At 47.2% G+C, this 15,523-nt stretch overlaps 1 protein-coding gene across 1 annotated transcript in view; it reads right to left on the bottom strand.

Moving 5' to 3' along the window:
* Positions 1-15,523, bottom strand: part of LOC121269131 (1-phosphatidylinositol 4,5-bisphosphate phosphodiesterase delta-3-like) — a 195,189-nt gene that overhangs the window by 97,551 nt on the left and 82,115 nt on the right. The window contains exon 5 of the mRNA XM_041173618.1: positions 7,461-7,686. Within this exon, the coding sequence (XP_041029552.1) occupies positions 7,461-7,686 (226 nt within the window). The remainder of the gene's footprint in view (positions 1-7,460; positions 7,687-15,523) is intronic.

Below are 15,523 nucleotides of genomic sequence, written 5' to 3'. Positions count from 1 at the left end.
AGCGCAGATACCAGCGCCTCAGTGGGAATAAGATCGTCGGCTAGAATCTCGGGGCACAGCGGTGAGGGCACTTCACACTCACTTGAGGTGCAGGCGGAGGCAGAGAGTGCCCAGGGCGCCGGCAGCTGGAGGACAGCTGGGGACCAGGAACATGCTCAGTCGGTGGCTGATGATGAGCCTCTAGAGTTGTCCCTGAGGCAGCAGATGCTGGAAGTCCAGCAGGGAGAGCGGGAGGATCTGGCAGAGATACACGAGGGAATGTGTGCCATAGTGTCTGTGATGGAGGAGTCCATGCAGAGCATGAGCAATGCAATGACCCTCATGGCCGAGCGCACTGCCTCCTCCATGGAGAGAGTGGTGACTCGCATGGAGAGGCTCCTCCAGGAGCTGAATCAGGGGTTCCTGGGGATGTGCTCGGACCTGCAGCCCTCACACCGGCAATGACCTCAGCTGGTCAGTGTCTGTGGGAGATGGATTGGGCACCCAGTATCCCAGCGAGATGCCCATCCATCAATGGTGAGCAGGGAGGTCTAAAGCAACCTCACGTTGGCACACGAGCTGCTTGTCGCTGTGGGCTCCTCTCAGGGCGCTCTGGATGAGGGCAGCAGCTCCTCTGCCCCTCTGCCAGTGACCATGGTATCTGATGAGGCTGTGGCGACTGGGTAGATGCCCGACGTGGCACTGGCCGCTCCCTCCCAGGGGGGGCCAGCACAGGCTCCACTGGCCAGAGGACAGCCGCTGGCAGCAGAGTGAGCAGCTGTCTCCAATGCTGGTGCCAGCGAGGGGGGAGCACCAAGATGTAGGACCCATAAGCGTAAGCGTAAATCATCTTAGGCACAGCACAGGCTTATCACTAGTGGCTTCCTTATGCCCCACGTTTAAGTTGTTTTTAAGTTGGTGTGCTGTTCGATACCTTTTAATGGACTTTGATTTCTGTAAGCAAGTTGGCAATCATTAAATGTTTTGGTTCTCAAACCTCTGGGTGCTTCATTAGTTCTGCAGGTGAAAGGGAACCCATGATGTTACAAGTGACTTGTTTGTCATTGAGCTTTATTAACAAGGCACATAGTTAATGTTTCTAACCAGGCAGATGTTGCTCTCAGGTATCGAGTATGGAGCCTGCAGCCCTGGCATGTGTTGGAGGTCCAGCTTTGATAGGCTAGCTGAAGGAGTGTCGGATCAAAGCCTCCTGGGTGTCCCTGCTTCCCTGTAGGCTGCCCGGCTCAGCGTCTATCCCCTCAGCATTCTCCTGAGTGTGCTCATCCTCGGACTCGCTACTGGACTCATCGTCTCATCGTCTGCAGACAGAGCATCTGTGTCTATGTCTTCTTCCTCCATTGCGTTCCCCCCTTTCCAGTGCCAGGTTATGGAGAGCGCAGCATGCAACCACTATCAGTGACGCACGATCTGGGGGGTACTGGAGTGCGCCCCCTGAATGGTCCAGGTATTGGAAGCTCATCTTGAGAAGACCGATGGCTCTCTCCAGCACAGCCCTTGTGGAGCTGTGGCTCCTATTGTACCGCTGCTCAGCTTCTGTTCCTTCGATGGTAGAGAGGCGTCATGAGCCACCTTCTGAGGGGATAGCCCTTGTCACCCAGCAGCCATCCATCCAGCCGGGCTGGAGCACTGAAGAGCCCCGGCACCTGGGACTGTCTGAGGATGTAGGTGTTGTGGGAGCTGCCTGGGTACCTTGCACAGACTTGTAGAATCAGCATCCTGTGATCACACACTATCTGCACGTTCATGGAGTGGAAGCCCTTCCTGTTGACGAAGGCACCGGGCTCACCTGCTGGCACCTTGATGGCCACATGTGCACAGTCTATAGCACCCTGGACACGGGGGAAGCCAGTAATCACTGTAAAGCCTCTGGTTCGCTCAGCCTGGCTGGCCTTGTCTGAGCGGTTGTGAATGAAAGTCAATGCATGCCTGAACATAGCGTCTGTCACCAGTTTGACACAAGTGATTGGTAGACTCCACACAGATTTCCCACTGACCCCTGGAAAGAGCCGGAGGCATAGAGGTTGAGGGCAACTGTGACCTTCAGAGCCACTGGCATGGGGTGTCTACCCACACAGTCCGAGCTGATCTCAGGGCCGATCATCTGGCAAATGGAGATCACTGTCTCCCTGGAGAGATGGAGCCTCCTTCAGCATTGTACCTCAGACATATTGAGGTAGCTGCTTCACCACCTGTAAACCCTGGCAGCAGGATAGAGGCATCTTCTGCAGCCCCTTCCACCTTGGACTTCCTGTTGGCCCTGCGCCCTTTGTGCCTGGGCCTCTCCTCCCATAGGTGGCTGAATGTGGACTCCTGGCTCCTCCCCCTTCTGCCCCTCTCTTCCTCCTCAGAGGAGGTGCCTCCAGCGAAGACCACAATCCCCATTCCCAGGGTAAGGGAAGGCTGTCTGATACCTGGAAGGCCTCAAGTGTTATGACTCCTCCAAAGTCCTGAACTGAAGCCGGTTATTCCTGTCAAAGCAGTTCTGAAGCAAAATGAAGTTGTTCTGTTCACACAAGCAACCAGCAGCAAGTAATAATCTAAAGTTCTAACAACTCGCATTAGCGAGCCCACTTACCCCTCTTATCCTGCACATGGATGAAGTTTTTAAAAATGTGGCCTACCTACCTGCCCGTTTAGTCCGTGCGATGCACTGAAAATCACACTGGCTGTGAAAAATTGTCTTCAATTGCTGCCTCAAGGACCTTGACTGGCCCGTTAATTAATGGCGGGCACACCTCGGAACTCATAGTGCGGCCGCCTTGCAAAATATCACGATGGCACGCGATGATGTCAGGACACATGCCTGATGTCATCACATGTCATTGTAGACGTTGGCGTGTCGGACCCGCCCATGCACGCTGACCTGAAAATTCTGCCCTGTGATTCCTCCCCTCTTTGGTCTCTACTGTATTTTTCTCCATCTCTGTCACTTGGCCCAATTCATCCTTGTGCAATTTCCCATGGTTGTCGGGACTTGTGTGTTAAATTTTTCCACTTACTCTTAATCATCAGCTTGTGGTACTTTTTTCAAATGAATGAATCATTTTTAGGTGTTATGACTGCCAACATATCCTCTGTGTGGCTGCTCTTTCATGAGGATTGCTTTTGCCAAAAGGGAAATGGTCAAACGTGAAACATTTTTATTCTGGGCTCTCTCATTGTGAATTGTCAGTGCCCAACACCACGTTGCATTGTGGGATGTGAACAACAGGAATCGCTGCATTAGCTCAAAGGAACAAACTATACTTGGCCTTGAAGGCACACAACCATCTTGAAAAAGGACAACAGTCACACAGCTGTGTTGTAGTTAAGGCCTTAGTTAGTGATACGTTTTCTTAATTGCTGGAAATAAAATCCAATGGGTAGAAATCCATTTTGATCATTAATGCAGAGCTGGATGAATAATGACTGAGCAATCTGCTTTACCTCAGCCAAAAAGGAAGGTCTGAAATGAAAACAGAAAGTGCTGGAAAAGCTCAGCAGGCCCGGCAGCATCTCTGGCAAGAGCAAGAGTTAACGTTCCGAGTCCGATATGATTCTTCTTCGGAACTGTGCAGTTCTATGGGAGACAGCGGAACTGAGGCAGAAGCTTGTGAAGTTCCCAAGAGTGGGAAAAGAGGCGAGTAGGGCACTTACTGGAGTGGGAGGCAAATGTTCAGTTTCCCAAGGGAGGGGGGGGTGAAGGTTGGTTATTAAGCTGGCGATAGATTGAGGGCGGATTGTGCTTCCCAACTGCAAGCAGCGGGAACCTCTACTTCTTTCAAATTTATTTTACTGGATGTGGGCATCGCTGGCTAGACCAGCATTTATTACCTGTCCCTAATTGCCCTTGAGAAGGTGGTGGTGAGCTGCCTTCTTGAACCGCTGCAGTCCATGTAGTGTAGGTACACCCACAGTACTGTTAGGGAGCGAGTTCCAGGATTTCGACCCAGCGACAGTGAATATATTTCCCAGTCAGGATGGTGTGTGACTTGCATGGGAACTTGCAGTGTTCCCATGTGTCTGCTGACCTTGTTTCTGTACTACCTAGTAGCACAAAGGCAGCATATGCAAGGGAACACCATCACAAACACCATGTAATCAGAATCAGAGCTATTACTAAAGCTTTCAGTTGCTAGAACAGTAATTATGTATAACAAGAATACCACAGTACAGGAGTTATATCAATGTCATTAGCCCAATGGAAAAAGAAATCATCATGTAGGGAAAATTGCAATTATTTATAATCAACAAGGTCACTAAATTCTCCTTATTTGGAGTTTTATAATCAGATAATGTACAAATATATGGATTGTTACAAAGAGCGGCTGAGAGAAAAAGTGAACATGGAGGGAGTTTATATAAATATATAAGATTCAATAAAGGTCCAACTAACTTACATTAAAACAGGGATGTGCCTGACCAAGCCATCACCAGGCCTGGTTTTAAAGTAGTTATACTGGACTTGAAACATTAACTCTGTTTATCTCTCCACAGATGCAACTGGACTTGTGGAGTATTTCCAGCACTTTCTGTTTTTATTTTAAGCGCTGTTCTCTAACAGTTTAAGTTTTATTGCACAGGCTCTATGCTCAATTAACTTTGGATATTTCAATATTAAATAATCTTTAAGAAGTGAATCATAAATCAATTCCTTAATACACAGTAATACATCAGGATATACTCCCAGTAAAACACACCCAAATACAGCTGTCTTAGCACAACCTACATAAAATCCCCCAGTCTCTGATTAACCTGTGTGAAGTAGAAATGTAAATTCCGATTCCGTTAGCCAATGCTAAGAGCAAGCAGTGAACCATGCTGGAGAGAGGACTATAACTCTACCCCACCATTCTCCATTCCATGCTCCCTACCCCAGTTTTGGGGATTGAGGAATCACCTCAATCAAACAGCAACTGCATCAGTCACTCAACACCTCATTCATTCATTCACTCTCCTGCCCTTTCTGTGTTTTCACTTATAACAAATTAGGAATATTTAACATCGCCCTTTTATTGACTCTTAAACGATCAGGATCTCTCTGAAAAAAAGATTTGCATTTATACAGCACCTTTCACGACCATAGCGCTTTACAGCCAACAAAGTACTTTTGAAGTGTAGTCGCTGCTGTAATTTAGGAAACGCGGCAACCATGTTGCACAGAAAGATCCCACAAACATCAATAAGATAATGACTAGATAATCAATTTCGGTGATGTTGATCAAGAACTAAATATTGACCAGGACACAGTGGAGAGCTCTCCTCCTCTTCTTTGAAGAACGCCATGGGTCCAACTGAGAGGGTGTCCAAAAGACAATGCCTCTGACAATGCAACAGTCCCTCAGGACTACACTGAAATGTCAGTCTAGATTTTATGCTCAGGTCATGATTGTGGGACGGAAGTGCGCTACTTGCCCGGATTTTTGTGAAGCTGGCTTGAGTCCGGAGGCCTTTAAGAATGGCCGGCAGAAGCTGATTCTGGGATTCTCGTACCCATTCCCATTAGGCAATTTTGGCCACCGTGGGATAAAGGTGTGGGTAGCTGCATCTTGCCCTTGACGGCTCCATTTCAGGGTCAGGTAATTCAAAGCCCCCACAATTTTGATGGTGTTGGCACTGTTTCATCAGTAGACGTGGTTTATCGCTTTTCAGATGAGTCTTGAACCAAGAGAAAGCCCTAGTCCCATGTGAGGAACCAAAAAAAACCCAGCAATTGAACATACCCTGAAAAACATTCTGGTCTAACTGCTTCTGTTGATCCAGTTGCTAGATGGCCTCATTTTGAATGCTTGGCTGAGCTCCATGAATGACTAATCCACTTACCTTTCATCAGGGATCTGTTATACAGCTTTCACTTTTTGAATTAAATCTTTATTATCTTGTAAAAACCAGATCTTTCTTTGAAGAATTTTTCAATGCCATTGTGAATGGCTGTGATTGATTGACACCTTTCTAAAGTTGTAAGCTGCACAGATGTTTTCAAAGGAAATTTTCAAAGCCTCCTTGCTTATTGTGCCAGATAAGTATTTCAAAGGCTTGTCAGACCTGCCAATAGCTCGTTGGTTCTGCATATAGTGGATACTGAGAGAGTGGGTATGCAGGATGAATGGAGGGCATGGAGGAGGCATAAGGAATATGAAAGGCAAGGGAAATATGAGAGGGCATGGAAGGTATAAAGGTGCAAGGAGGGGGCATGGGGACATGGAGGTGGGCGGAAGGAGAGAGGGTGAGGGCTTGAGAGCCTGACATTCACGATTACAACTGGGCTGATCTCCTAGTAAACAGAGGTGGGCCATCCAGCCTGCCTCACTATCCACCCCCTCCATTGCTGCCTTGGGCCCAACTCCATCCCAACTCCACCTCCCCGCCTTCCTTAATGGAGATGGGTGGTCGGAGACAGGATCCCTCCCGACTTATGTTTCCCATCTCCTTCACAAAAATTTGGCCCAATGACTGAACCAACGAAAAGTGCCTTTAATACTTGCTTGGATCAATATTCCCCTTCAACAAACACCGTCAAAAACAGAATAACTGATCATTTATCTCATTTCTGTTTGAGTTGGAACAGGAAGTAATAACAGCAACAAGTTACAATTATACAGTAGCAAAATTTCCCAGGATGCTAATGTCATATTTTACAATCCCCATACAGACTGATAACTTTTAAAAAGACATTTGAATTTCCAGTGATTGACTAGAAGGGTCACACAACAAGATTTCAAGTTTTAAGAGTTTTACTGTAACAAACAAACTAAAAGCAACATTGTCTAAACATTATTCATTAGGTGAGCTGATAGGCTAAACTACAGTCAAGAAATTCCCCATTTAGTTTTGAACACAATGGAAAATCTCCCTCTAGTTATACTAGTTATATTTTATTCTGTTCCTTAAGTGGACACTTCATTCTCCAGGAGCCTGCCCAAAGTGATTTTCAGCTTAAGATGGCTTGCTTCATTTTCTCTTTCCCAGCCAGCTATCTTTTAATCTCAGAACTGACTCTCACTGTGAGGGCTATACTGATTCAAGCTTGAACTAGGTGAATCTTCCAAAAGAGTTAGCATTTTCTCTGCTTCAGATGCAGAACTGGTTGCCTTTATCTCCTGTTCTCTGTCTCTCAGATGGCTGCAGATTGACTTGGATCTGTGAGGTTCAGGGTATCCTAGGAAACCCACAGCCTGATACTATAATGGCTTTCTATTGACTTTCCCTTTCCCAGGTTCTGCTCAGGTGGTTCAGGTTCACAGTGAAGTCCTCCTAAGCTTTAAAGTCAGCATGTAAAAACAGACAGGACATCCTTCACCAGGCTGTTGGTGCAAAGTGGCCACTACATTCATCTACCTGGAAGTAGTTTCCGCACTGCACAAAATATTCACTTTGAGAAGTTTTGACAGGACAGGGCTACATAAATCAAAGCATTATTATTAACAGCTGTACAGCTGTGAACCCACTGTAAACAATAGAAAGGTGAAGATTTCCCATACCTGTTTCATTCAGCTCAAATTTGTGTATAATCGCCACTACATTTTCGTCAGTGGCAATTTCGTTCTGTTCCTTTAAGAAATTCTTCATCTCACTGACAGTCAGGATCTGGTCCTCTCCTGAGTAATAGTTAAAGATCTCCTCCAATTCTGATCGCTGCATCAGAAACTTGCAGAACTCCTCGATCTCTTGCTCTTCCAATTTGTTTGTTTTGGATTTGTCACATTGCTGAAGGAGGTAATAGAGATGACTGAGATTTATCTGAGACACTAATGAAAGGCTCTCTCTACACATTGGCTGTATGGGTGGTATTTAATTGAGGCAGTGGGGATCTTGCCTGTCCTGCCTGTCCTGCCTGGAGAGCCTCGCCTCACTTCTTTGGGGAGGGCCTCTCAAATTGAGGGCCAAACAGGGGCTTAAGTGGCTGGCGACAGGTCTTCCCCAGGTTTAAGGACTCTGGGAGCAGAGATCCCACCTCCCCTGAGAGCTGCTGCATTGCAGGGGCAGCCAGCAGGAGGGGTGGCAGCTGCCAGCAATGCACCCAAGGAAAAGCCTCGGATTGCAAGGGTCCCAGGCCACAGGTGAGTGAGGGTGCAGTGGGGAATCATGGGAGACTTGGGGAGGTGGGGGAGGCTCAGCAGCAAGAGCAGGGGCTGCCTCTCAGTGGTACCCCCTTCCCAATGCCGGGTTCCTTGATGAGGCACTGGTTGTCTTTGAACAAGGGACCCCTGCCCCCGGGAGCCCGTGTGCTTTTCAGGCTTCCCACACGATGACCGCCCCATCCACCACTGGTTCAATCCCAGTGAGGGTGGGATGAGACCCTTAAATGGGCATTAACTGGAGGCAGGGCAGGATGGATGTTCATGAGCCTTCCTGCCTCAGATTTAATTGGGGCAGAGGTGGGAAGACAGTGCCCTCCTACCCGATTAAATGCCCCCTGCCTCCAAACTCACCTCGGGGGAGAGTATTAATGTGTGGAATTTCTGAGAGTGTCTGTGGAGTGTGTGTGTGCTTCTGTGAGGGTTTGTAAGTGTGCATGCCAGTGTGTGCACGTGTGTGTGTGTTTGTGTAAGTGTGTCTGTGTGTGATGTACCACTGTGTGAGTGTTGTGTGTGTGTATGTGTGTGTGTGTGTCGGTGGCGGGGGGGCGGGGGGGTTGTTGGGGGTGGGGGTGTGTGAGTGGGGGGGTGGGGTGGTGTGAGTGTTTGAGTGTGGGGGGGAGATGTTTGTGTGTGTGGCGGTGGGGGGGGGGGGGGAGGTGTGTGTGTGTGTTTGTGTGAGTGTTTCTGTACCTGACTGTGAGAGTATTTGTGCAAGTGTGTGAGTGGGTGTGTGTTTCTGTGAATGTATCTGTTCATGTAAATTTGTCTGTGTGTATGTGTGGTATGTGTATTTGTGTGTGAGTGTGTGTGTGTGTGAGTGTGTGTGAGCGTTTGTGTACCTGAGTGTGAGAGTGTTTATCTAAGTGTTTGTGAGCGTTTGTGTGTGTGAGTGAAAGTGTGTGAATGGGTGAATTTAATGCCTTCACCCCCCCTCCCCCCCGGGTGAGTTTGGTGGTGGGGGCCATTTAATCAGGTAGGAGGCCCATGGAAGGCCTTCTCACCCCCACTGCCCTTTCACTGCTGCTGTTAACCCAGCGGCAGGTGGGAAACCTGACACGTGGGGAGCATGACAAGAAACCCATGCAGGGGGCATCCCTCATTCAAAGGCACTCAGTGTCCGTTAGAGGGACTTGACATCAGGGTCCTTGATGCCAGGGAAGCCCCAACGCTGTCAAGCTAAGTGCCTGAGTGGCATGAGGTGTTTGATCATCAACCTGTCAGCTCTCACCTGCTGGAGGAATGGACTGCAGCGGTTCAAGAAGGCAGCTCTCCACCATCTTCTCAAGGGCAATTAGGGATGGGCAATAAATACTGGCCTAGCCAGAGACACCCACATCCCGTGAAAGATTAAAGAAAACTGAGTTGCCCTGGATACAGAAAGTGTCTAAATTTGTGTTGTTAGTTGAGTGGTTCCTTATTTGACAGATCCACCTCTCAGCAAATCTTATTGGTCCCATCGAGCACTATGATGCTCATTACTGGCTTGTCTGCAGGGCTGGGGAGCAACATTAACTAAGATAAGGCAGCCTATTGGAGGAGGCACTTGCTATACTTTAGTCTGATGCTTGAGTTACATAAGAATTCACAATAATAATAACTTCTATCACTGAGTTGATGCAATGAAAGACTTCAAATGACCAGAATTGTGTATGTGCAGCAGGTGAAGATTTGCAATTTTGAACTAAATGGTCACCATCATCCCAGGACTTTGTAAGATGAGTGTGTACAACAGATGAATGAAGGTCACCAATCTTCTCCATCCACCAGGGCCCAATGGATAGAGGCCAAGTGCCTGATTCAGCCACTTCTCAAGTCAGCGTAGAGCTGACTTCTGAGCCCATGGATTGAGGAGAGAGCAGTTAGCTTGTGTTCACTTTGTCCCTATTGCATTGATATCCTTTTCATGGAGTTTAATGTAGGAGAGGGGACACTTATTCTGTACAGAATTAATCACTCAAGTGAAAATCACCTTTGGGCCAAAGAAGGCTGATGAATTGTTGTGTAGTAAGATAAATAGCTGGGGGGAAAGTGCTAAGTTTCCAGGCTGTGTTTCATAGATGAGGAAATGCTGATGATGAGCTGTGCTCCCCTGTCGCTGTGTATCATGGAAACCTCCTCCCAGTACTCCTGGATCCTATGACACTGAGAGCTCCTCATCACAGTGTGATTAAATGTGTGTGACAGCAACTCCTCATGCAGCAGCTGACTCTGCTGCCCATATCCTCAGCCCTATCCTTGCTGATCCAGTCATTAAAATTCTCATCCTCATGTTTAAATCCCTCCATGGCCTCACTCCTCCCTATCCCTGTAATCTCCTCTGGCTCTAAAACCCCTGACAAACCCATTTCTCCAATTCTGGTACAACCCCCTCCCTCCGCTACACCACTGGCTGTACCTTCAGCACCGTGTCCCCACCCTGCAGGATTGGCAGCCTCTGATCCTTTCCCTCGCTAGCTCCCTCTCCTGTTGAAAGGCTCTCAGAATCACAGAATCACAGTGCAGAAGAGGCCCTTCGGTCCATTGAGTCTGCACCGACACATGAGAAACACCTGACCTACCTACCTAATCCCATTTACCAGCACTTGGCCCATAGCCTTGAATGTTATGATGTGCCAAGTGCTCATCCGAGTACTTTTTAAAGGATGTGAGGCAACCCTCCTCCACCACCCTCCCAGGCAGCACATTCCAGACTGTCACCACCCTCTGGGTAAAAAGGTTTTTCCTCACATCCCCACTAAACCTCCTGCCCCTCACCTTGAACTTTTGCCCCCTCGTGACTGACCCTTCAACTAAGGGGAACAGCTTCTCCCTGTCCCTGCCCCTCATAATCTCTCAATGAAATCAGTCTCTTTCATCACCCCACCTAACAGTTGCTTCTTTGGTTCAGTCTCCATTTAGTTTTGGTAACGCTTCTATGAAGCACCTTCTACATTCAGGGTGCTTTGTAAGTTCAAGCTTTCATTGTGGTTCTCTTGTCTCATTAGTGAAACATACCCTTTGAATAAAGATCCCCCTCAGTAAGGCTCCAATATGACCCATGCTGCCTGGATCTTCCATGGGGGAATGAGTGGAACCCATTCTCTCATTTGTTCCACCCTGCACTGCTCCTGAGGTCCCTCAGGGATGAGTGTGGGTATAGAAATGAGTTCTTATCCTGTCTGGAGCAATGAGTATCAAGTCCAGGTGTGTGGAGGCAAAATGGAAAAATATGTCTGCAAAAAATGTTGCAGAAATTGCTTCTGAAACTCTGTACCCCTCAGGCCAGGAACTCCTCACTACCTGTCTCAGCTGCTTTGAACAGCAGTTCTATTTATACATCTCAATCTAGTTTACTGAGTGCAATGCATGTGTAGAACAGGAAACATAGGGCTGCAGTGTCGATGGCTCTCATTATAACATGTGAAAATGAGGAAGAGTTGTATTTATATAGCACCTGTCACATCCACAGGATATCCCAAAGCACTTTACAACCAATAAACTGCTTCATACTTTTGAACGTACTGTTGTGTGTTGCATGAAATGTGGCAGCCAATTTGTTCACAGCAAGCTCCCACGAACAGCAATGTGATAATGACCACAGATAATCTGTTTTTGTGATGTTGATTGAGGGATAAATATTAGCCCGGACACTGGGGAGAACTCCCCTGCTCTTTTTTGAAATAGTGCCACTGAATCTTTAACATTCACTCGGGTGGGCAGACAGAGCAGCAAAGGTTTCATTTCTCATCCAAAAGATGGCACCTGTGGCAGTGCAGCACTGCCTCAAAACTGACTGAAGTGACAACCTAGATTACGAAAAGTATAGCACTCAAAATGTAGTTGCCGTTTTTAGAGACTCAAAACGTTGCTGGGCTTTGTTTCCACAGATTATGTTGGCACAACAGAGATAAGGAGAATTTTTTTCTCAGAGGGTTTGTGAGTCTTCGGAACTCTCTTCCTTAAAAGGTGGTGGAAGCAGGGTCTTTGAATATTTTTAAGGCAGAGCTAGATAGATTCTTGATTAACAAAGGGGGTGAAAGGTTATTGGGGGTAGGCAGGGAATGTGGGAATGAGGTCACAATCAAATCAGACATGATCCTGTTCAATGATGGAGCAGGCTCGAGGGGCTGAGTGGCCTACTCCTGCTCCTTATGTGTTTGTTTGTATGAGCAGGAGTGGGTGGAATCACAAGGCTAAGGTTCTCCTTACCTGTCACCTCCACAGAGAGGTTGTCCACCTGGGAAGGGGATGATGCTGAGGTCTGGATAACCAGCAGGAGCAGCAATCCAGGCTGATATTTCCTCTCTGTAACCCAGAAGCCCTGGATGAGCTCAGTCCTGACCAGGGATAGAACCTGAGTTCTTTGTGGAGTGTGTATAGCTCAGTAAGCCCTGGATAAACCCACTGAGTGATTGGGGGAATAATGTTTGAGCTGATCTGAGCTGGGAGCATTGTTTGAGTACAAGGGCCTTGGTTACTCTGGATCTAAAAAGACAAGTGGGACAATGGCATTTTCACTTCTAATTATCACCAATCACCTCCTATTAGAAGCTGCACAATTACAGCCTGTGAATGAAGACAGAAACAAACTGATGGGATGCACTCCATAGTAAAACTGAAACACAGAATTGTTACAGCATGCAAGATTCAGCCCATTGTGTCTGCACCGGCTCCCCGAATGAGTAATTCGCCTAGTGCCACCCTCTTGCCCTCTCCTGCTTTCTTCTTTTTCAGATAATAATCCAATTCCCTCTTGATGCCTTGATTGAACCTGCCTCTGCCACACTCTCAGGCGGCGTATTCCTGACTTTAACTGCTCACTGCTTGAAAAAGTTTTTCCTCATGTCTCCATTGCTTCTTTTGCCAATTACCTTAAATCTGTGCCCTCTGGTTTTCAATCCTTCCACCAGTGGGAACAGTTTTCTCTCTGCTCTGTAGATACTACACTGAATCACACAGTCTGGATTCATACATGAGAAACAGAGAAGATGCCAGTGGGTGACCAGTAGCAGTCAAACTATATCCAAGTCAGCTCCTTGGACACTGAAATGATCCTGAATGTGACGCCCTGTGTTTTCCCTGCAATCCATTGTTGGCCACATGCACAATGTAATATACTTTATTGCAAAGGTTTTGTTGCCATGGGTCCACATATCCTGTGGAAGCAGGGTGATCCATTAACAGTGCCGTGGGTTTACTCTCAAACTGCAGTAACTATTTTCTAAAGCTGACAGACACTAACTTAAGCTCTGCAATGACAAACATCACCAGGTATGTGTACATCTGACAAATCAACTCCCAACCAAGACACTCCTTAAATAGGATCAGACTTAAAGGAAACACTAATTTCCAAAGGTGCCTAAACAACCAAAATCATGATTTAAAATCCAGTTTCAGCTAAAACATCAATCAAAGAGCCCTGAGCGTCCCGCCAGCCTGCCTAGGAATCACTTCCTTCCCCTAAAGAAACTATGATTTTCTCCAAAGCCAAACAAAAAGGGAAGAAATTATCAACATTTATTGATTTGAAGTCAGACTGATGACACACCTCATCAAAGGGAGGCCTCCTTGAGACACTGGCCTGGGCCTTTCAGTTTACCAGGGACTGCCAAAGGATCTCGAGCTCATGGGCCTGGTTTAGGCAGAGCGACACCAGGACCACTCCCCTATTTAGATTTGCACTCACTGCTGGAGTTCCCAACCCTCCTGGATTGCCCCAAAGTCTCCAGGAGTTAAACATGAATCTTTGGGTCTGTATTGTCAGGAACAGTCAGGAAATGATCATAGTAGTTGCAAGGTATGGAGTACTTTTAAAGTTTTCTTTGAACACTTTGTTTATTAGTTTGAAGTTGATTAAATGGCGAAGAGAGGCCAGGTGAGATGCTAGAGAATAAATATCTAAAGCTGAAACTTTTGGGATATGCTGAAGCAGAGTTGGTAACTACTAATTTCACAAAATCCACCACATTTCCAAAAGTCCCTGGAAAAATAGGTCTCTGCAGTCACTGAGCAGGAGAGCAGCGATAGTATCAATTAAGGTATGGGTTAGGGTTATGTCTGGGTAGAAGACCTTGATATAAAGGCATCTTTAATGAATGTTTTCTTTCAATATTTATCTGGTGTATTACACAAATGACGTTTTACCCTTCTCCACTCTGGCACTCTGAGACTATCTTTATTCCAGGTTACCTCTGCTGTCCTACAGAAAAAGGGAATAGAAGTCCTTGAAGAAATATTTGCCAAGAATAGCTAGACTGACAGAATCAATCCCACCACAGGATGAAAAGCTATAGGCAGGATTTAAACTATTTACATGAAATATGATTGGATCAGGCAGAGCAGGGAGGCAACATGTGAGCTGTTTCAGAATGCTAAAAATGGCCTCATGCTTCAGACTGATGCCAATAGCAACTCACATTTCTTCTGCTTCTCCACATGCCTGAAATAGTGCCAGAGGGCAAACTGGCAGCAAACCTGTCCTGAAATACTAACTGCAGCTCCACGTTCCACATCCCTGTCAGTTGTCGGTATTCTTTCTCTTGGGGCAAGGGAAGAGGGTGTGGAAGGGGAGTCTGGTTTCAAACACTGGCCCCCCACCACCCCCGGCCCCCCCATGCCCCACTCCCCCAGCTGATTCCACATCAGCATTCCCTTTTGAGCCATTCCAGTAACCTCCTAAAAATAAGGCCAGTTTCTTCCACAGAGAAGCTGAGTCTGCCCCAGCAGTGAAAACAATATTTTCACGGACAGAGCTCAGGTTTACCAATCCTCAGGGAGTTAAAACAGGTGGGCTTTCTTTCCTTTAAGCTGATGCTATTGAATGAGTGTCTTGGTTTGGAGTTGTCCTTTCCGATGTTGCTCTGTGAGTAAAAACCAGAGGGGATTAAAAACAACGGGCTGAATTTTCCTGGTGGGTTTAATGGTGACATCATGAGCGATATTAAAGACTCGCATGTGGGGGTGTCTCCCTGTGTCTGAGTGGTCTTGTCAGAGGCAGGGGGACTGATTGTCACCGGCTATCCACTTGGCAGCAGCTGGGAGCTAATTAGGCTTAAATTAAGTGCCCAATTGTGACAATTTGGTGACATCAATCTTGCCAATGGCGGATGGACATCCCAGTGAGGCTGAGGCCCGGTGTTGCCTGGAGACAGCCTCCGAGCAGCTGGTGGAGGCTGGGGGGGGGGGCAGCAAGGCCTCTGTTAATTGCATACCCTCCCATCCTCTTGAGCCATGGCAATGAGAGGGGCCACAGCGAAGGTTGCAAGCCATCCTGTGAAGGGGCTCCCTCTCTGCCTTGACCACCTGGCTGTGCCTACACTCATTTTTTACAACCTTCTCATTTTTCAGAAAGTGCCGTCATCTTGAGGTGCATTTCCCTGCTCCTCCTTACACCAGTCTGACATTACTGCATTTGATTGGATTTCCTGGCTCCCTGCTCTGCCCATCATCCTTAACTGGTGGCAGCTTTTTAATTGGCGAACTCT

The sequence above is a fragment of the Carcharodon carcharias genome, chromosome 23 (genome assembly GCF_017639515.1).
Source record: "Carcharodon carcharias isolate sCarCar2 chromosome 23, sCarCar2.pri, whole genome shotgun sequence".
In the NCBI taxonomy this organism is placed as follows: Eukaryota; Metazoa; Chordata; class Chondrichthyes; order Lamniformes; family Lamnidae; genus Carcharodon; species Carcharodon carcharias.
Note: the sequence above shows the minus strand (reverse complement) of the source record. Positions and strands in the feature narration are given on the sequence as shown.